This window comes from Atheta coriaria, unplaced genomic scaffold (assembly GCF_025399875.1).
Source record: "Atheta coriaria isolate IRGN ID8LTWV9N9 unplaced genomic scaffold, Caltech_Dcor_3.1 hic_scaffold_5_pilon, whole genome shotgun sequence".
NCBI lineage: Eukaryota > Metazoa > Arthropoda > Insecta > Coleoptera > Staphylinidae > Dalotia > Dalotia coriaria.
Window position 1 is genome coordinate 8,457,472 of NW_027045447.1, and position 20,535 is coordinate 8,478,006.

Consider the following 20,535-nt stretch of genomic DNA (forward strand, 5'->3'; position numbering starts at 1 on the left):
TTCCACCATTTTGGATAAGTTGCGTTAAGTAGACTTAACTGGAACATAACCTAAATTGACAATTTTGACTCTGATTGGTTTTTAGTTATAAACAATGTGTTTCCGTGGTGTAGTGGTTATCACATCTGCCTAACACGCAGAAGGTCCCCGGTTCGATCCCGGGCGGAAACAATTGTTTTGTTTTCGAGTCAATTTAATTATTTATCTGATAAATGTTGTTTTTAACGGTTCTGTTGTTTTTCCGTCAATAAATGTCAAAATTGTTAAGAAAACTAAGAGAATTGCATTGTATTGACTCTAAAGTGAAAGTTACTTCCATTTTGAGAGAAGTGGTTCTACCACACCTTTATTTATTAACTTAACAAGGTGCTCTACTTAATTCAAAATTAAATTTCGGAAATTTTGAGGTGATATAAAACCGATCAGTTGTTTCCGTGGTGTAGCGGTTATCACATCTGCCTAACACGCAGAAGGTCCCCGGTTCGATCCCGGGCGGAAACAAATGTTTTGTTTTGCAATCAATTAAATTATTAATAACAATTTCTATTGTTTCAAACAATTTTGCCTCTATAAACGTTTAAAATTACTTATAAAACTAAAAGAATTCCACTAAAATGATTTAAAATGAACATTGCTTCCATTTTGAGAGTAGAAACTCTTTCACACCTTTATTTCTTAACTTTACCAGGTGTTTTATTCAATTCTAACCTATTTTTTCGGAAATTTTGAGCTGATATACACCTGGTCAGTTGTTTCCGTGGTGTAGTGGTTATCACATCTGCCTAACACGCAGAAGGTCCCCGGTTCGATCCCGGGCGGAAACATTCCTTTTTCATCATTGTTTGTCAATTAATCAACGCATTCGCCCGATCTAAATAGCAAAAATAACAATAAACTTAAAATAAACCGGTGGACAAACAAAGCGTTGTTCATTTAGTCCTCCTAAATCAGTTTGAACTCCTCCGTGCCGAGTTCAATCTCCTAAACAGCTTTCAAAACACTTCGAAGCACCCTTTGATTAGCATCTAACAGCGCACAACACCAAGCGCTGCCCGTAAGTGTTTAACAAGTAATATAACAAGCAACAATGGACAACAGAATTTACGATTGCTTTGTTGATGATACCGAGGCGCAGTGGGTGCGTTTGATAACGGCTGATGACGGGAAACAGTTATCAAATCAGCGGTAATGGCACTAATGTCGTCGGCGGGCAGGACAGCATCGCGTCTCGAAAGAAATCCCGGCCGCACAGTGCAGTTCCACTTCAATCAGCATGCGACACATGCTGATGACGATATAACAAGTTAAAAATATAGTGAAAGAAGAAAAAACATTCAAGCGAAATGTTATTACAATTAGGGTTGGTTATCAGTATAGTATTAACCGTCCATGGAGGATTCACCACTACTTGTAAGTTTAATTAATATAACGCATTAACAATAAATAAAAAGCCGCCCCCGGGTGGGCTCGAACCACCAACCTTTCGGTTAACAGCCGAACGCGCTGCCCATTGCGCCACGGAGGCTTGTTATTCACTACTTCTACTAAAACTCAGATAACTAACATCACTATATAAGTGCATAACCATGAAAAATAATCTATATTCAACTAAAAACCTTGAAATAATACTATCATTATCACTATATTTGCATTCGTATAATATCACTTATAACTATTATCCTGTTTGTGTTACCTCTTAAATAACTACACTTTAAACTATAAATAAATTGATTCATAGCACTAGGACCCAAGCCAATTTGGAATGCGACCCACACAGATCGCCTTCGGCAGGACCTCCTCCTTAATTATGATAAATTCGCGCGACCTGCGCAACATTACAACGCCACAACCGTCAAATTCGGAATAACGCTACGACACATTGACGTCATCGAGATGAAATCTTCATTTACAGTTCACGGATATGTGAAATTAGTGAGTGCTGCAAAAATACTTAATATCTTTTCTTCATCATATTATTTGTAGCAATGGATAGACGAGAAACTAGTCTGGAACACTGCGGAATATGGAAACATCACCACCGTCCATCTTGCCGATCATGAAATTTGGCAACCGGATATTTTTATCTACAACAGGTATTTGTATTAGAATTTTAAATTTTTATTTGTTTTTATTATTATTTTGTTTATATAGTGCAACAGCTCAGGCTATTAATAGCTATGGCAACACCCATACGATTGTTTATAACAACGGAGAGGTTTTATGGGTGCCACCAGCGCAATTCACCGTTCTTTGTAATATTAATCTGCGTTATTGGCCTTTTGATCAACAGACTTGTTCCTTGAAGTTTGGTTCATGGACATATAATGGTGAACAGATTAATTTGATTATGTATGATAACAAAACTGAAGAACTTGAGGTTTGTATCATGCTATCTGCTATTTTTTTAAAGTTTTGATTTTATATGATCATATTTGGTGTTGTAGTCAACATATTTGATTGATAGTAATGAATGGAAGATGACTGGTTCGTCAATCGAACGTAATTTGATGTATTATTCCTGTTGTCTTGAACCATATCCAGATATTACGATTAATATAACTGTGAACAGAATTTCACCAAGTTATAATGCTGTTGTTATCACCCCTGCTTTCGGTATGTTTCTTTTTATACTTATCTTAAGGTTATGTGCAGTAAACTATTGATTCTTTGACAGCTGTCATATTTTTGACATTGATGACATTTTGGTTGCCGCCTCAAGCTGGTGAGAAGATTATTCTTCAAGGATGCACAGCAATTATCATTTGCATGTTCCTGTTGTACTTTACCCAGAAATTACCAGCGATGGGTAGTAACACTCCTTTAATTGGTAATATAACCATAAATTTATTCCATTCTTTAAAATAACCTAATTTTTTTAAAAATATTTTTAGTGTTGTTCTATAGTACTTCGTTATACGTTGTATGTTTCTCGATGATAAGTTCAGTTGCGGTGATTTGGTTGGCACGTACTCCGCACACCCTCCACTTGCCGTGGAAACTCAAACAATCGCTCATTGGTTGGTTGGGAAAGAGTTTATGTCTTGGTCATTATATTGCGCAAACAAACATCAATACTCATCGCGTGACTGCAGAGGAATTGAGAGACCATCAGGGAAATAGCGATTTGGACGATCGTGACCATCAGATGATGGACGATGACCGTCGTATTATTGACACGAATTCCAGCCAGGCCAGCCAGCAGGATTGGGTCCTGTTGGCGGCTGCCGTTGATCGTCTTTCGTTTTATTTCTATGCGGTGCTCTTCGCCGTTTTGGCAATCGCTTATTCTTTGTAAATGTAAAGAGCATAAAAGTGCTCCTGTGGTTCAGGTATTGCAAGCTTTTGTAATTATTTTAATGTATATATGTCATTAATGTTAATTACATCCGTGTATTGGTTAAATAAAGATAATATTGGTATACGTTTTACAACGGGCAAAAGGCGCTCTTTTGGTTGCACGACAAATTATCGAATAAAGTATTGTTGAAAGTGATGTGTATGTTATTGAATATAATAGTAAATAAATACATATTAACTTACATGTAAGTATTGCTGGAAATATTGCCACAGAAGGGTTTTCTTTTCTTGTGTTTAACTTTGAAGTAACTATTGAAGTGCTGAGATGTTACTCTTTTTACGCGCCAAATCAACGTATAATTTAGTAACTTCTGGGAACTACGGCATTAGTTGAAAAATATGTTTGAATCTTTCTGTAATTAAGTATAACATAGTATACTTTAAAATATACTATTAATAATAATAAACTATGTTTTAGTTATAACACATTGCAAACTTATTAAAGATTATTTAAAGATTTATATTTGCGTTGGTTACGCTTACAAAAGTCACCAGAATTCACTAAAATCTCTTTTCAAACTTCGTATAACCTCAGTTTTTGTTGATTTGGGTTTTGTGGTTGTGTTTCTTAATTCCTAATATTGTGCACAACAACGCACAAGTTAATAAAACAAAATTGTCTGATAAACAATCAACCAATAAAATTCTAGTGTAGTATTATTTATATAATCAACAACAATGTCGTTCGGGTAAGTAATTACGTCAAATAAACAAACTAGAGTTATTTATTTGTCTTGTTCTTCATACTTTTAAGCTCTGGATTTGGTCAAACTAGTAGTTTTGGTGCTCCACAGCAACCGTCAGCGTTTGGTGCGCCTGCACAACCATCAACAGGTAACATTAATAATTAGTTTTAAAGTCTTTAATTTAATATTTTATTGTCTTGCAAATTTAGGCTTTTCTTTTGGAACTACAGCTCCAGCAGCAAATACATCATTATTTGGTGCTCCAGCGCAACAGCCAGTTGCTGGATTTGGTGCCCCTGCAGCTGCTCCAGCCCAACAACCAGCAGCAACTGGATTTTCCTTTAATGCACCAAGTGCAGCAGCTCCCACTCAGCCAGCTTTTGGTGCTTCAGCAACTCCTACACTTGGCACAGGGCTTGGAACAGGGTTTGGTGCAAATACTTCAACTACTCCTGGTTTTGGTTCATTAGGAGGATTAACAGGGACTTCTGCAGGGGCAGCAACAGGATCAACATTTGGTAAATTTTTAAGGACATTTATGCATGTTTACATTATTTATCTAAAATTGCAACACTTATTACTTTCATTTATTTTATTATGATAATAATTACATTTTTGCTTAAAATGAGCGAGATTTATTGCCCAGAAACGAAATAGCAGTAAGATTTTATGCTGTTTTTGTGTCTTTTGCTCAATATGAACGATTTCTGCATGATTTCCCACACAGGAACATCATTTGGTACATCTTTTGGCACGCCAGCAGCAACAGCGACCAGTCAACCCGCTGCAGCCGCACCAAGTTTAGGTCTATCTTTCGGTACACCTGCGGCATCTACAGCACTACCAGTCGCATCAAGCGCCGCACCTTCAGGTTTTGGCCTTTCTTTTGGCACTCCCGCTGCATCAACAAATACAACTGGTTTTTCTCTCGGAGGAACAACATCCACAGCTGCACCTACACTCGGGTTAAGTTTTGGTCTTCCGGCTGCAACATCCACAGCAGCAACTGGTTTAAATTTTGGTACAACCACTACAGCAAGTACAGGCTTGACTGGGTTTAGTTTAGGTGGTTTTGGTACGCCTGCTTCAACAGCAACTACAGCATTAGCTCCAGCTACTGCAGCTGTTACACCCGCTCCTGTTGGGCTTGGTGGAGTAGCATCTTCAACTCCTTCTTCAACAGCAACTGCTGCAAAGACAGAGCAGGCGCCTAAGGAACATTTGTTGCCAAATGAGATTCAACAGACTGTTGATAGCTTTAAGAATTTCGTTAAACAACAGAAGAGTTACAGCTCGGATGTTGCGAGGTGTTCTGTGAAAGAATTCAGAAAAGTTGAGAGTGATATTGACGGTTTGAATAATATGCTAAATGAAGTAGAGAAACAGCTGCAGGTTAATCGAAATGTTGCGGAAAAATTGAAGTATGACACAGCGAAAGGTCTCCAACAGGTTGAAATGGCACAACGTACCTACGACACCCCAATTGGCCTCCAGTACGAAAACACAGCGCCTCTTCACTTTTTCGTAGATTTATCCAATCAATTTGAACGCGAGATGCAAAACATGCGATTGCAAATTGAAAGCACCGATAAATACATCAAAGACAATGGAAAATCAGCTCCGCTCACTCATCAAGACCTTGTTTTGGGCATGAGACGCATCCATGAAATATTTGTAGCTCTCGCTGGTCATCTCCAAGCCTTGCATACACAAGTAGAATCACAAAAGGAGCAGTATCTTAACTTTAGAAAATACATGCTCAATGATTCTACGAATGTGTTTGAAAGTACACATAAAGAAACGGAAAACACTATAAATCAAATTAAAAACTTCACTTTGAAACAACCGCCGATGTTGTCATCCGGCCCGACACCTTTTGGTAATGTCACGCATCCGAGCGTGGTGCAAGCTGCGCAACAGAGTCAACCACCTGCGTATCAAACTACAAGTGGATTTGGGAATACGTTAGGAACATCAGGTAACTTCAAATGAATCAAAAACAAAATAAAAATTACGCAAAATGTTTTTTTATTGTTTGTGTGAGTTTATGAATGAAATGTTTGAATGATTGTTGTTTTAATCTTCGTTTAGGTTTTGGAACGGGTACCGGTTTTGGTGGCACTGGAACATCTTTCTTTGGATCACCTTCATTTGGCACTAGCGGTTTTGGTACCTCTGGTTTCCAACTGCAGAAGCCTCCAACTGGTAACAAACGTGGAAAGCAGTGACATTGGCTTCCCAATACATAATTAGGATTAACACAACACAAATAAGGTAACAAATGTCACATATCAATTATTCACAATAATTTTATTAGTTCGCAACTATACTTTACAAATTACGCATGAAAGATTGATTAGCATAGGAAAGACTAAAGAATTCGTATTGGAAATTACAAAATTACTCGATTATTGTCCATCGCCGCTGTTCTGTGGCGGTGGATCCTTGGGTTTGGCGAAACACACGTCCGCTTCTTTGGGTTTCATGCAGCATGCGGCTCCTGCGGATGATGCATCTCCTTTGGGCGCAATCTTGCACTGCATATCGCACACTCTCGCTGCCTCCTCGGTCACCGAGCCACCCATGGGCAACTTGCACTCCATTATTACAGAATTATTGCCGGTATTTCAGCGGGAATTATTTATATTATGTAGAATTATGCGTTTATGTCGATTTTTGAAGGAAGTGTTTTGTTTGTAGCAATAACAACGATGTTTACGGATGAATGACAAACGCGAATCGATTTTTATTTACAGATTGTTCTCACTACACAGCGCCTACTTGGATGACAGGGATCAACAGACCAAATGCGTCTTCAACGTACCTAGAGCTGTTGGCAGCCTGTAAAATCAACAAAACATTAACAAGAAACTGTTTAAATTGGTATTTTCAACATACTTCAAGGTATATGTTTGATACTAATGTCTTAATCTCGTCGTTGGTCGCCTGGGCCGTGAGTTGTTTCAATTTTTCGGTATACTTTGTCGATAACAAGCTGATAAGAGCAGTTATTGCAGTGGTTAATCTGAAATGGACGTATTTTTACAAAATTATTGATAATACACTATTTTTTAAACTGGAAATCGCGAATTTAATACTTACTGCACAAGACTATCGGCTTCATCGGCAGTACTTCGATGTTCTTTGACTAGCAGCAACTCAGCAGCCTTGTGATACTGCTCAACGGCCATTGCTGTTAATTTAGCGAGATTCTCAATCGCGTTGGAATGTATCTCATCTGGATTATTACTATTCGTTGATTCAATCCACTCCGCTACCTCTTCGTATGTTTCTACAACCTTTTCACAGGTAATCCCAATATTAATCTCATCAATTGCAGTGGTCATTTTTGATTTTAAGTCATCAAAATTATTGTCTTCATCATCATCCTCATCCGTATTTAGCTCACATAGATCTTTAATCTGTTCCATTGTCTCTTGAACATCATTTACATCTCTAGATTGACTCAAAATCGATTCTAGTTTGAATTCACATTGTTTCGATAACATTTCCAACGCTTCTAAGTGAACTAATCCAGTGTAATCATCAAACATCGTCTCATAATTCGCTTTCTTTGCGAAATGTCGCTTTTCTCTGTCTATATTCTCTGTTTCAGCGCGTTCTTTAGCTTCTCTGAGGATTGATGACAAGACTGGTTTTTCCCCTTCTAAATATTTCAACAAAGCGCGTTTCTTTCTAAGTTGTGGATCGTTTTCTTGCAAAACTTCATAAGTTTTCTTTCCTATAGTTTCTAATGTGCCTAAACCTCGAGTAATAACTTTTGTGCCTGTAGTTTCGACAAGTTTCGTGATTTTTGAAACTCCAGGAACAAAATTGCCCAAACCAAATGGTACAAAATTATCTTCAGAAGATTCTTCTACAATTGGTTCATCTTCACCTGCCTGGCGTCTTGATTCCGCCTCTGCTTTGTGTATCCTTGCTAATTCTGCTGGATCTGGGACACCTATACCATTTTCTAGGACTGTTGTTAATCCTTGGGAGACCGAAGTTGTGATGTTTGCTGCTGTGGAGAGAACAGAAGTGATGCCCCAGTTGGACCAGCCACTCCAGGATGATTCATCTTTGTTAGTTAATGCATCAAGAGCTGATTTTGCATCTGATGTAGTACTTTTGCTTTTGGCATCATCATCAATACCCCAATTGTCTCCTTCTGCCCATAAATCAGCTTCATCACTCTGTTTATTAACAGAAGTTGATTGTGGGACTTGTTGGACACATTTTTCTGGTGTTTCTTGAGGTGTGTTCACTCCCCAGCCATCATCATCTCCCCATAAGTCTTCCTCAGCAGCTTGTTCCTTTGATTTGGATTCTGGTTCAAGTTTTCCCCAATCATCTTCATCATCCCAGAGGTTTTCTTCTGGATCTTCATTTTTTTTAGTTGTTTCTTGAACTATTTCTTTGATTATTGCTGATTTATTTTGTGGTATATCTGATATTTTAACTTCTGCAGCAAGATTATCATCTGAAGCTTTAGGATATGTTTCTTTAACTGGAAGACTTTGATCAATGTCTCCCCAACCATTATCTTCCCACATATCTTCTACAACTTGAGTTTTATCCTCTAATTTTTCAGGTTTTGTAACTATGTTTTCTGTTTCTTTAACATTTGAATTCTTTTCAGCAGCTTTTGATGATTTGATAGGTAATTGATCATTTTTAACTAGATTACTGGGCTTATTTTCATTCAAATTTTCAATTTTAGGTTCTATGCTAGCTGACATTATTTTGGCATTTTCTTGCTCTTGTTTTACTGACTTTGTTGCATCTATTGTGGTTGTATTATTATTTTTGATTGTTGTGCTTACATCTTCAGTTGTTTCTGATTTATTCTTCTTTTCTTGATTATTGTTACACTTCTCTGATATATTCTGGTTGTTTTCTACAGATTCTTTCCTAGTTATAGACTTTGTATTAGTCTCATTGTTGTCTGTGTTTTGTGCTTTGATATTTGGTGCAGCAGCTGGAACATGCTGCTCAGATAATATCTCTTTCTTTGGCTCATTTGCAGTTGTTTTGGACACGTCTTCATCCAAATCGTCGTCGCACTCGTAAAATTCTTCGCTGTCGGAACTTGAATCCATATTGGAAAGCAATTAATTTATTTCAGCTCCTTGGAAACGTATGTGTGAATTAAATTAAAAGTTCATTATACAGCAAATATTAAAATCAGTTGCTGATGATGACAGCACATTGTAACCACAGATTGTAACTATCGTGACATTTGTGCGTATGTACACAAACGTCAGCAGGCCAGCAGGAATCAGAGTACAACTTTGGTGTGTAACTCGACTAACTGCGCTTTCAAAGTTTTGCTATAGAGGCGCTCGGATCGCAATTTTCTTTTATTTTCGAATAAATATTTGTTGTGGAAACTAGACATTTCCTCAATTCTAGTAAAATATGCTAGTGAATATCAAAGTATCAACAATCAATAATGACAATTGACTCAATAGAATAGAAAATAAACAACAATGAGGATAAAAATAAAAAGAAAACTAGGAAAGCATTATTTTGCTTACATTTTTAACATTTCTTTGAACAACAATGTTTTTCTTTATTAGAATATGACATAATTTGAATGAATTCAATGAAAGAAATAAACGCAATAACAAATAACAATGATTAACTTGGTAATTCCAGTATACTAAATTGCAAATTTATGTAAATCTACGGTCGATTGCAGGTACTCTACAAACTCTAAACACATTTATTTAATTTCCTATGACTAATTTGCACCTGCCTAAAAAAGTTCCCAACTACGAACGCGACAACACAAGAATAACAACAAATAGCCAAAATGGTTAGCGTGATTAAACTGCGTAATACCTGTTATAAAGTGAATGAAATTACTGTTTGCCAAAATGATTATGAAGGTATTGTACGATGAGCCCAACGATACGTAATCACTCCGAGTGTCACCACAAACAATGACACACCGAAAACATCATGATTCACCCATTTCCACTAACAATAAAAAACTACTTGTCTTGTTAGTTTTCCAACTGATTAGGCCATAAAATATTTTATTACCTTTTCTATATAATCAGAGTTAAATTTATCACTTCATAAAACAACGAAATCACCACTTTTATAACCCGTTTGTTTACAGATTTATGTGTAATTAAATTTAAACAAATAGCAATTAATACAAAACAGGAATAAAAAAGTGGAAAAAAGCTGCTTAAGTCGATAATAATTACAGGCTACTTCAGAGAGTGGTTAGTTAGGTAAGTAACAAGTGATAATTACACACTACGAGAGAAAAATAAAACGAGGAGTAAAAACCACAGCAGATAAAGTTAAAATTAAACCGAACTTCGGTAACACAGCGCTTAAATTCGCACTTTATTTTTACGAGGCGTTAATACTGGTTATGTAAATGAATGTAAAGTATCGTAAGAATTCCGAAGACGTTCGAGAGTGTCGTACATGTCGTCGATGTCGTCGATGGCATCTCGACGCGACTACTCTTGAAATCGATCTCGAGATATGGATGAAAATTAACAAGAAGAAAGTTTAACATGCCGGAAAGTTCAGAGACGAATTTACCACACAAAAAAACAAAATTTCCAAATCATAAAAATTACATTGTTTTATTTTTGTGTGCAATAAAAATATTGAACTCATCGCATGTTTAAAATTCACTGCGTTCATGCATTATTTGATTAAATCAGTGGACACTGACACGACCGGCGACAAACAGCATACACCTCGATTTCTAATGATCTCCTATTGATCCTAATTATTAACAATGACCTACATCCGACACGAAATCCTTCACGATGAATATTCACCGCGGCGCACGCGAAGCGCGATTTAGTCATTTCGCAAAGAACCGGCGCAGCAATAAATTAATCGTCCTAATTCATCGCCGATGATAAATTATACATGATACATTGTAAATTATTTATTATTCGCAAATTATAGCCTGAGCGGAATCCAGCAGCGGAATTAATGGCGTTTTGATTGATCTAAAACGGAAATATTTCGTACGCATGCGCATCAATTTTAATCAAGCACGGAATGCAATTTTGCAGATGCATCAAAGGAACAAAATGCATTTATTGCTGCGTTCGGTACGTGCTTTGGTGTGGATTCCCGTTGCCACAAATTAATTACGAATGTAAACACAACTAACCGTGAATTCCGCGCGCACAAAGTGTTTCAAAACGGAAAAAATCAAATAAAATTCTTAAATTACATAAAAACACATAAATTTTATTAATTTTATTGCTAAAACATAATAAAAATATTATTTATTGTTTTTTATGCGTATTTTCCGTTGAATTACATAATATTTCAGTTGGAAACTTTGTTTAAACACTAAGTAATCCAGTCATTTTCAATTGGTAGATGTCGGTTGTCGCGTCGATGGTATTTTTGGTGGGGAAGGTCAACTAGTTATAATGCACATGGCACAAGCCGATATAGCCAATGCGTGCGCCGTTCGCGTGTACATGTTGTTTTCGCCGCATATTTCAATTCAAATTACACGCGCGGATATATCGACGGCTCATTTAATTCCCGCTCGCTGCCGTTCGCGCGGCGCTCCAGCGAACGCATCCGCAGCTCATCATCAATCGCCGCGGAATCGGCGCTTCGCCGGCAGCTGGAAAGAACAACAGAAGTGCAAACAACAACGAAAAAAACTCTCCACAAAAAAAGTGTAATCAAGTAGTTAGCAGTGTGTGCGGGTTTCTTTGTGACAAAATTTCGAAGGAATCGCGCGTGCTCAGCTTAGTAACTACAAAATTACTTAGTACAAGGTAATATTTACTTTTGTTAAATGAAGAATTGTTTAAAATAGTATTTCAGACAAATTAAATAAAAAATTATTAAAATTACAGTTTAGTAAGATTTTTTGTTGTTTTATGTTATTTGTTAATAATAATTGCGCGTTTTAACATTAAAGATAAGAAATTGCTAAATTTATCAATATTATGAGAAGTCAAGTTCACGAAATTTGTCATCAACTGATTTCTAATCAAACTACAAGGTTAAAATTAATATTTATAAAACAAATATTTATTTTTTATGTAATTATTTATATTTTGCGTTTTTTATTTACAGATGCGGCAAAAAGTGATAATATCTATATTGCTGTCCATTCTGTTGGAGTGCATTGCAGCCAATCAAATCTACTTTCCTGATTATGACTCACAAAACAACGCTACGGCACTTTTAGAACAAAGTCGAAATACCAACGAATATGAACCCACCGTGGACGCTATCATCTCCCGAGGAGTTCTTAAATTTACCCTCTCACTACAGAAATACATGGCTAAAAAATCAAAAGAGCCTAATGTTGTATTCGCGCCTGTAAATATAGGAGGTATTTAAATATTACACAACAAAAATTTCAATTCCAAACTTTCAAGTCCAAACTTTCAAGTGCTAATTGTGTTATTTTTGTTTAATTTTTGTAGGTGCATTAGCCTTGGTGTTGCTGGCATCCAGCGGAAAGACCTTCGATGAAATCTCCAACATTCTAGGCCTCGCATCAGGCGTGGATATACAAGCAAACAGCGAACGTGTGCACATGCAAATCGGACGGATTTTAGACAAACTAGACCGAAGTACAACAATAAAAACCGATGAAGAAGTTAAATTAGCTTCGGCGATTTTTGTCCAGGATGATTACCCGATTCGCAGCGTGTTTAAACAAGCCAGTGAACAGATATATCGAAGTGAGATTTTGAATGTTGACTTTACAAAAGGAGTAAAAGCACGGGATGCCATCAACGCTTGGGTTAATGACAGGACCAATAGTAAAATTAAAGAAATATTTAATAAAGATCCGCCTGCTTACACCAAAGCGATCATTGTAAGCGCGTTGTATTTTAAAGCATCTTGGGAGAAGCCTTTCTCGCAGGGAGCAACGAGAAGAAAACAATTTTATGTAAACGGACGCGATCAGGAGTCAAATGTTATGGTTGACTTCATGGCTAATGGAGGTCTATTCCCCTACTATAGAGATAGAGTATTGGACTGTGAAATCATGGGTTTTCCCTACAAAGAGAACAAATCGACTTTATATGTGATTATGCCAAAACATTCCAACAAACAAAAGTTGCAAGAACTGCAAAACCGTTTAACCCCTGAAGATTTGGAGAAATTAGCGGATAGTACAAGATACACTCAGTCAATGATATTGTTTCCTAAAATGACCCTTGAAAGTGAAATGGATTTAAGCGATGCGCTTATAGAATTTGGTGCGAGTAGTCTTTTTAATGCGAGGGAAGCAAATTTAGCGTTGTTGTCACCGGGTCAAAATGCATTTGGTGCTTCGAGTAATCCAGTAAACAGTGAAAGCCCGCCAATAGGTAGACAACATCCGAATCAAGGATCAGCTTTTCAAAGTACTCAAAATTTCCAAAACGATCAATTTGTTCCTTCAGCTGCGCTGAATCCAATCGAGGCCGAAACCAGCAATAGCAACGCCAATAATCAAGTTTTAATCTTTTCGCGAACAGGGGTTCCAATTAACTGTACAGAAATCTTTGACCCTACGAGTAATATTACAAAATGTCAGGAGATTGACGAAGCCACACAAAAGGAAGTTATTTACAAGAAGTTTGGAGATAAAGTAGGACGGCGTATTAGTCGAAATACACCGTATGAGACTATCGATACGGTTAGACAACATCTAACTGCTAATGACAATCCAGGCTTGTATGCAAATCAAGTGTTACACAAAGTTTTTATGGAGATTACAGAGTCGGGAACTGAGGCTGCTGCAGTCACCTCGGTCAGTCTGACGCGAACCGGAGATTTTCAATCGTTTAAAATAGATCAACCCTTTATTTTCTTCATCAGGAATCATGAGACAAGGCTGATTCTGTTTTGGGGCAGCGTAACGAAGCCCACGCCTAATTATAGCAATTAATGTGTGATTTGTAGATTTTAGAGTTATGTTAAGTGTGTATGTGGTTTTACAATTGCCTAGAATAAGAAATAAATTACTTGATGATAAATAGGAAATGAAAATAATGGGTAAACGGAAGTGAGTCATAAGTTGTTAGGGGTTGTGTGACATGGCGAAATCTACAATGACGAATTCGCGCAGTTGCAGGTTTGTACGCGTACGCAGTAAGCAGGAAAGCAGCAAACGATTTCAGTTAGTGTTTAGTCGCCGACAGAGGCAGGTGCTTATCCTGAGCGTGGACAAAGGCATTCCTTTGTGGCCTTTGAAGTTCAACTTGTGTCCAGCGGTCGAGAACGACCTCTATTCATCACGCGAACAAGTTTCGTGCTGCGGTTGTGGTTTGTGCTGCTGCGCGTGGCCACACTCGAAAACTTGCGCGGCCGTTTCGCAGCGCCATCGCCACCCGTTTGTTCTTCGCTCGCTTGCGCTACGCAGTTCAAGGCGCCACAAATCGCGCACGCTGCCGTGACACTCGCTCGGTGTGCATCTCAGGAAAAACAATGTGAAACACGCATCGACCGCGCGCGTAAACAATGGCGGGCCCCAAGCAACTGGACAAGACGTCGTTCCCGGTGCGTAGTGTTAGCGCAGTCATCGAACTCTTCCGGCGGCAGTTGGAGCACGGCAGCGGCGAGCCCGACCTGGCGCTGCTCTCAATCGTCGCGGGCGCCGTGGAGAATTCACTCACGTGCCGCACACATTCTGCCGGCGCTGATCCCTCCGAACAACAAGCACACCTGCCGGTACTGGAACATGCTGATATTCAGGAACTGTATGACAAGTTCCATGCGGTGGTGCGCACTGCAGGACCCGAGCAGGGCAATAACAACGGCGCGCGAAAATATGCAACCCGCGAGCTGGTGAAGAAGGTTTCGGATGTGATCTGGAATTCGCTGACGCGCAGTTACTACAAAGATCGCGCGCATCTACAGAGTCTCTACAGCTACCTCACAGGCAACAAGTTGGACTGTTTTGGTGTTGCGTTTGCAGTGGTTGCAGGATGTCAGGCGTTGGGGTACAATGATGTACATTTAGCGCTGAGCGAAGATCACGCCTGGGTGGTGTTTGGGGAGAAGGGGACTGAAACAGCTGAGGTCACATGGCATGGCAAGGGAAATGAAGATAAACGCGGGCAGGAGATCGGAAAAGGAGTTTCGGCCAGGTCTTGGTTGTATGTCAACAATAAACCTGTGATTTGCACCAGGTCTATGGAAGTGGCTGCTTTGGTCAGTGCAATAAACCCTTCTCTGAATGCCACACATGATGCATTTGAGGTGGCATTGCTGCAACAAGAACTCTTGTGGTTGCTTTATGACTTGGGGCATCTAAGTAAATATCCTATGGCTATTGGTAACCTGGGTGACTTGGAGGAGATATCACCCACTACAGGAAGGTACGAAATTGTTTTTTAGAATTATCACTATTACTAAATTTGTTTTTGTATAAAAAAACAATAATTATACTTATTTTGTAGGGTTTTGTGCAATGCCCTGTTTCAAGAGGCAATATTGGCTGCAAGAACATACTACAATAACCAGCATGTCTATCCCTACACCTATCAGGGTGGCTATTTCTATCGCAACAAAATGTACAAAGAGGCGTTTGAGAGTTGGGCAAATGCCAGTGATGTGATTAGAATGTAAGTATTCATCAAAACCTAAATAAATTCCAAAATTTACACAACTATTAATTATATTTCTAGGTATAATTATTCTCGTGACGATGAAGAGATCTACAAAGAATTCCTCGAGATCGCCAACGAGTTAATACCTCACATTATGAAGGTGGAGAGTTCCGGGTTTAGTGCAAACACCATCCTAAAACAACCGCGATGTTTTGCTAATTTACTGCGGTTTTACGATGGCATTTGCCAGTGGGAGGAAGGATCCGCAACTCCTGTACTTCACATTGGTTGGGCAAAACCTTTGGTTAACACCATATCTAAATTTGACGCGGGAGTTCGTGCGCAGGTAAATATCGTCTGTGAAGATTCCTCTGATATGGAACACAAAGAAGAGAAAAACAATACAAATGGAAATTCCAACAATGAAAATTGCACGAATAACAATAATTATTCAGCACAAGAACCATCAGCAGACCCTCCAAAGGATGAAAACAAAGATTCTTCGGAAAACTTGCATCCTAGCATTGAAGCTTTGACTGCAGGTTGCTCCGAAAAGATTCTCAATCCTGAATATCTCCTGCAAGGAGGTGGAAACCCATTCGTCGCATCTACAGTAGAAGAAAAGGAGAAATCTAACGGGGCTGGAACATCTCAGACCGAAATTACGCCTGAAATTAAACCTCAGCGTGAGGATTTGACCGCACAAGACGATCTGATCGAATGCGAAACCGCGCGTCCGACAATCATTCTACACAGTCAGAAGATGAAGGAACTCAAAGATCTGCTCCTGGCTGAGAAACTGAACACACACGCAATATCGCTACATTTGACAGCGCAGAGTCAAGTGCAGGTTGGTAAGAAGGGTAGGGAGACCGACGGACATAACGTCAGACCTAAACGGACTCGCAGAGAGTAAAAAATAATGACACAAAATGAGACGGACGAAAAATTGGAATAATATGGTGCAAAATGAACGCTTGATAGGGTTAAGGATAAAGCTAACGATAAGTAATGCGTACTTATTGGACTCAGTATGACAGTTGATAGAATGAGACAGCAGGAAACCATTTTGAGTGGTCAACCCGTGTTTTTAACCTCAAATGATGACTAGAGTTGATTCAACTTGTTTTTGATATTTTTTTAAAGTTTAGACCACTCAAAATCAAACAAAATAGTATTGATTCCTTCCTTGCTTTAGACTTTTAACGAGTCGTGAATGTTTTATTTTATTTCGCCAGATTGATTGCCATTTAACAAATCAGGTCTTAGTTAGTACGCGCTATACTAGAGCTACCAGTATTAGACAATAGAAATTTCACCTGACGATTGACGACTTTGATGACATTAGTGATTGATAATTTATTGCTAGTTATATACAATTCGACACATTCCTCTGATTTTTATTTTATTTTTTACGATTAATTATTTTTTTGCGTCGTTTTTATTCAGCGAACTCATGATGTGATCATGTGTTATTGTTGTGCATTTTATGCAAATATTTATTGTATTGTTTTTATGATCAGCTTCTCTCTATCGCTAAACCTTCAGAATCTCATGTGCACAGAATGCAAATTAATTGATCTGAGCTTATTACCCAACTAGCAGACGTAGGTGTTAGGATACTAGCAATTAAGTACGAAGTTATGAGGATGGATACATTTACGGCTGATTGATTGTTGACACAAAATCGATGTGGGAAAAGTGTGAGCGCTATTCGTTTCTACTAAAGCATATTTTTGTACAAAATTTTGGACGACGTGTATCAAATGAATAGCTAATCTAAATTTATCGAAATTCACAAACAAACACAAAACACCACAGCACGACAACACAAACAAAATATTTGTGAAAATTGTGAAAATATCAAGGGCCAAAGTGATTTATGACAAACAAACAAAATGAAGTTTAAAAAAAGTGCAAACTGATTACAAAAATTACAAATTCGTGTTGTTTTTATCTACTAACAGTCTGTAATTTAAGACTAACATTTAACCGGCATTAGTAAATTATAAGTACCTGTGCTGGGCAGCATTCAGTTATGTATTTACTTAATTAATTGTTTTAATTTGCCTCAGGCACTTATAATTTGCTTCTGCCTATTTACCAATAGAGCTACTAGAGCTGTAATTAAATTTACGACAGGGTTGTTTCCTTGAAATCTGCAATGAAATCTCAAAAATGTACTAAACTTAACTAAACTACCTACCCTATTCTGTAGCAATATATCAAAACAAATATTTATATAGATGATAAAGCTAAACTATAACGTTAACGTAAAGATGATCAGATGGTACAATACGTAAAAGAGAATCTTTTATTGAACAGAGCATAGCATGATATAATGATAATGATTATAACTGTTAAGAGTACGAGCATCTATCGTAATTTATCTGTGTTAGAACACAAACGTGTTATTCTTTAAGATTCTAATCAGTTTCAAATTTTGCTGTTTCTCGCTTAACGTTCTAATCTCTTTACTTATCCTAGCAAAATTGATGATAAAGTACATAATAACCAACTAGTGGTTTCGGTGTTTCTCTATAACAAAGATGAAAGCGTAAACAATTCGATTGATAAGAATACAAAATGACGAAGCAACAAGCAACCAAACAATCAAGACTGGAATCGACGACACTTTCGACATATTGTAATGGCGTTCGAGATAAAGTGAACAAAAAAGAAATATAATTTTATAGGCGCATTTATTCGAACATTTCTAATCGTAAACATAAGGCAAATTTACTGTAAATTTAAATAATCAAATCGTGACCGTCATCTAATGCAATATCGACCAACAAGTCCAAAATTAAGTCGAAATTTGTGAAGAAATTGAACCTCATTCATTCTGAACATCGCCTATTCTGCTTACTTTGTTCAATTTCTTTCGTTGTTGATCATTTACTGTGTAGTAATTTTTAATAGGATAGTCTGTGATGATGAAACAAGGGTGTCTAATATCTTTAATTATATTTTTCTAATGTGCAAACAAAAACACCGCATCTTCCCTTTCGCTTGTTTTCTGCGTTCAAAGACGGGTTTAAATGTGATTATATTATAAATATTGTTCTCGTTGTTGAAATAGTGACACTTTTTTGCAACACACCGACACGCATTAATCTCCAGCACGATATATAGAATTAGAATTACGGGCGAGGTGAAAATGGTGGCAAATGGAAATCGTAGTTTTAGCACATTCAAATAGAGTTTATTATACATTTTTATGTAAATCTCGTTATTGTTCTTTAAATTTTAACAATTTAAACGTTTTCGACCGCAAAGCATGATTATTCCGATGATAAGTATCAATTGTTTTCATATACAACAGGTGTAATTAATAAAACAATATAAACCTGCTTTTATTGAACAACTAAAACTTGCGATGGTATATTTGAAGTAGAATATTGATAGTAGTACAGAAATACAAAAATCAAAAGTTATTCAGTTTTACTACGTTTATACCAAATATTTATTGATTTATGGACTGTAAAATAACTAAAACATCATTGTACACTTACTTAGCATGAGTAATGATAGTGCTGTTAAGAATGAAGTGAATCTGAGAATAAATATGTATACCGAATGTATTTTGACATGCATCCTAATTAATAAATCGATCATCTAAATGAGCGCATTATATAGTAGAATCCGTTTACTCGTATTATGACTCCGCCTATATTGACCAACCGGTTATTATGACGTAATTATAAAATTCTTTATCATTTTACAAAACGCTTTGTATGACGTCTGCTTATGACGTGTTTGTCAATTGCCTTCGATGTCATTATAAACGGACTCTACTTCATAAATTTAATTTTTCATTTGTTTGCAGTGTAAATTCTAAGAATTATGGTTTGAAATGTAGAAAGGATAATAAAATCAAATTTGAAAATTAATTATAACTAATGAATTGCAGCGCCCAGTATTGCAGTGCGATGATGTTGTATTCTTATTTTTGCGCACATTGCCGTACTGTGTCGGACAAAAGAAGGTCGCGTGCCATCGACGCGCCACCAATAGGAACATCTTACTTTATCTTATCTTAAGCCGTGGCGTCGCGTGCATGCTCGACAGGTTTGCTTCGTCGGTGGACCGCAGTTAGTTTCGTATCGGTTGCCTTTTAGGCACATCTTCGTGCTCGTGGGATTCATCATTATTTAATTTAACAAAATCGCGGTATATTCTATCGACAAACGAGCGTATTTAGTTGTAACGAGGTGTACGGTGTCCTGTGTGGTTTTTGATTGCGTTTATACAGTGTACCTTTCGTACATTCGGTCGCGGTCTTAACAATTGTTAGTAGTGTGTGTCGACGCTGGATTGTGTGTAGTGTTTATCGTCACCTTTGACTAACTTTTATATTTATCGCCGCCAATTTGTTTATCATCGCTAGGAATCCTGTTCGCGCTTGGGTAAGAAACATCAATCTCAACATTGTAGTGGATCACAGTGGCTGATATACAAATTTTGTTCCTCAACGTGTTAATCTTACAGTCCTAACTCATGTTTGCATGTTCTCTTCCGATTCTGAATGCGCGAGAGTAAATTTAAACGATACGTTATTGTCGCCCCGAAAAAGCATGCGCCAAGTGCCTTAAAATCACTCTCCAAATTTTGTAATCGGTGACTTGTGAATTCTCAGTAGACTAGAACTCCCAGAAAACAACCTCAAATTTCCACAATATTTTGGAGATTTTCAATGTTTTGCAATGGAAATTGCGGCATATCACGGAAATAATTAAGAAATTCTTAGTTTCTTTGTCATAGAGAGTTGTTCTTTAAAATGCTGTTCTCTTCTACCTTTTAGTTTACTAGAACTTAAGACCTTTTGTATTGCGTAGCGTGCGTCGTTCTTGTGTCGTCGATGTGATTCTTGTTTGGTTAGGATATCTCGCGCTGCGTTTCTTCAGTTATTATTTGTGAAT

At 37.5% G+C, this 20,535-nt stretch overlaps 5 protein-coding genes and 4 non-coding genes across 9 annotated transcripts; 7 read left to right on the top strand and 2 right to left on the bottom strand.

Moving 5' to 3' along the window:
* Positions 1-98: 98 nt before the first annotated feature.
* On the top strand, positions 99-171 carry TRNAV-AAC (transfer RNA valine (anticodon AAC)). The gene has a single exon. It is a non-coding gene; the product is annotated as a tRNA-Val (tRNA).
* A 257-nt stretch (positions 172-428) lies between these two features.
* Positions 429-501, top strand: TRNAV-AAC (transfer RNA valine (anticodon AAC)). Its single transcript has one exon. It is a non-coding gene; the product is annotated as a tRNA-Val (tRNA).
* Positions 502-751: 250 nt separating this feature from the next.
* Positions 752-824, top strand: TRNAV-AAC (transfer RNA valine (anticodon AAC)). Its single transcript has one exon. It is a non-coding gene; the product is annotated as a tRNA-Val (tRNA).
* A 370-nt stretch (positions 825-1,194) lies between these two features.
* On the top strand, positions 1,195-3,493 carry LOC135792360 (acetylcholine receptor subunit alpha-type acr-16-like). Its single transcript, XM_065302985.1, has 7 exons — positions 1,195-1,410; positions 1,739-1,932; positions 1,984-2,093; positions 2,152-2,377; positions 2,445-2,613; positions 2,675-2,827; positions 2,892-3,493. Exons 1-7 carry the CDS (start codon positions 1,344-1,346, stop codon positions 3,293-3,295), a joined length of 1,323 nt encoding a protein of 440 aa, XP_065159057.1. The 5' UTR covers positions 1,195-1,343; the 3' UTR covers positions 3,296-3,493.
* TRNAN-GUU (transfer RNA asparagine (anticodon GUU)) lies at positions 1,453-1,525 on the bottom strand. Its single transcript has one exon. It is a non-coding gene; the product is annotated as a tRNA-Asn (tRNA).
* A 386-nt stretch (positions 3,494-3,879) lies between the features above and the next one.
* On the top strand, positions 3,880-7,126 carry Nup58 (nuclear pore complex protein Nup58). Its single transcript, XM_065302373.1, has 6 exons — positions 3,880-4,046; positions 4,112-4,191; positions 4,253-4,561; positions 4,771-6,021; positions 6,135-6,317; positions 6,800-7,126. The coding sequence occupies exons 1-5, from the start codon at positions 4,036-4,038 to the stop codon at positions 6,269-6,271; spliced, it is 1,788 nt and encodes a 595-aa protein (XP_065158445.1). The 5' UTR covers positions 3,880-4,035; the 3' UTR covers positions 6,272-6,317; positions 6,800-7,126.
* Positions 6,337-9,314, bottom strand: LOC135791824 (protein FAM114A2). Its single transcript, XM_065302372.1, has 3 exons — positions 7,146-9,314; positions 6,942-7,068; positions 6,337-6,884 (listed from the first exon to the last, which is right to left on the bottom strand). Exons 1-3 carry the CDS (start codon positions 9,143-9,145, stop codon positions 6,810-6,812), a joined length of 2,202 nt encoding a protein of 733 aa, XP_065158444.1. The 5' UTR covers positions 9,146-9,314; the 3' UTR covers positions 6,337-6,809.
* Positions 9,315-11,493: 2,179 nt separating this feature from the next.
* LOC135791657 (serine protease inhibitor 3/4-like) lies at positions 11,494-14,038 on the top strand. The gene is made up of 3 exons (XM_065302122.1): positions 11,494-11,830; positions 12,135-12,396; positions 12,491-14,038. The coding sequence occupies exons 2-3, from the start codon at positions 12,135-12,137 to the stop codon at positions 13,948-13,950; spliced, it is 1,722 nt and encodes a 573-aa protein (XP_065158194.1). The 5' UTR covers positions 11,494-11,830; the 3' UTR covers positions 13,951-14,038.
* Positions 14,039-14,255: 217 nt separating this feature from the next.
* Mnn1 (menin 1) lies at positions 14,256-17,554 on the top strand. Its single transcript, XM_065302121.1, has 3 exons — positions 14,256-15,382; positions 15,464-15,628; positions 15,692-17,554. The coding sequence occupies exons 1-3, from the start codon at positions 14,523-14,525 to the stop codon at positions 16,527-16,529; spliced, it is 1,863 nt and encodes a 620-aa protein (XP_065158193.1). The 5' UTR covers positions 14,256-14,522; the 3' UTR covers positions 16,530-17,554.
* The last annotated feature ends 2,981 nt before the right edge of the window (positions 17,555-20,535 follow it).

Excerpts from the sequence above, each read along its gene's own strand:
- Mnn1 (XM_065302121.1), top strand. The coding sequence starts at position 14,523 with ATGGCGGGCCCCAAGCAACTGGACAAGACGTCGTTCCCGGTGCGTAGT. Across the intron at positions 15,383-15,463 it reads ATATCACCCACTACAGGAAG|GGTTTTGTGCAATGCCCTGT; the intron begins GTACGAAATTGT and ends CTTATTTTGTAG. Across the intron at positions 15,629-15,691 it reads GCCAGTGATGTGATTAGAAT|GTATAATTATTCTCGTGACG; the intron begins GTAAGTATTCAT and ends TTATATTTCTAG.
- Nup58 (XM_065302373.1), top strand. Across the intron at positions 4,562-4,770 it reads AGCAACAGGATCAACATTTG|GAACATCATTTGGTACATCT; the intron begins GTAAATTTTTAA and ends TTTCCCACACAG. Across the intron at positions 6,022-6,134 it reads GAATACGTTAGGAACATCAG|GTTTTGGAACGGGTACCGGT; the intron begins GTAACTTCAAAT and ends ATCTTCGTTTAG.
- LOC135792360 (XM_065302985.1), top strand. The coding sequence starts at position 1,344 with ATGTTATTACAATTAGGGTTGGTTATCAGTATAGTATTAACCGTCCAT. Across the intron at positions 1,411-1,738 it reads TGGAGGATTCACCACTACTT|CACTAGGACCCAAGCCAATT; the intron begins GTAAGTTTAATT and ends ATTGATTCATAG. Across the intron at positions 2,828-2,891 it reads TAGTAACACTCCTTTAATTG|TGTTGTTCTATAGTACTTCG; the intron begins GTAATATAACCA and ends AAATATTTTTAG.
- LOC135791824 (XM_065302372.1), bottom strand. The coding sequence starts at position 9,145 with ATGGATTCAAGTTCCGACAGCGAAGAATTTTACGAGTGCGACGACGAT. Across the intron at positions 7,069-7,145 it reads GAAGCCGATAGTCTTGTGCA|ATTAACCACTGCAATAACTG; the intron begins GTAAGTATTAAA and ends CGTCCATTTCAG. Across the intron at positions 6,885-6,941 it reads TATCAAACATATACCTTGAA|GCTGCCAACAGCTCTAGGTA; the intron begins GTATGTTGAAAA and ends TTGATTTTACAG.
- LOC135791657 (XM_065302122.1), top strand. The coding sequence starts at position 12,135 with ATGCGGCAAAAAGTGATAATATCTATATTGCTGTCCATTCTGTTGGAG. Across the intron at positions 12,397-12,490 it reads CGCGCCTGTAAATATAGGAG|GTGCATTAGCCTTGGTGTTG; the intron begins GTATTTAAATAT and ends TAATTTTTGTAG.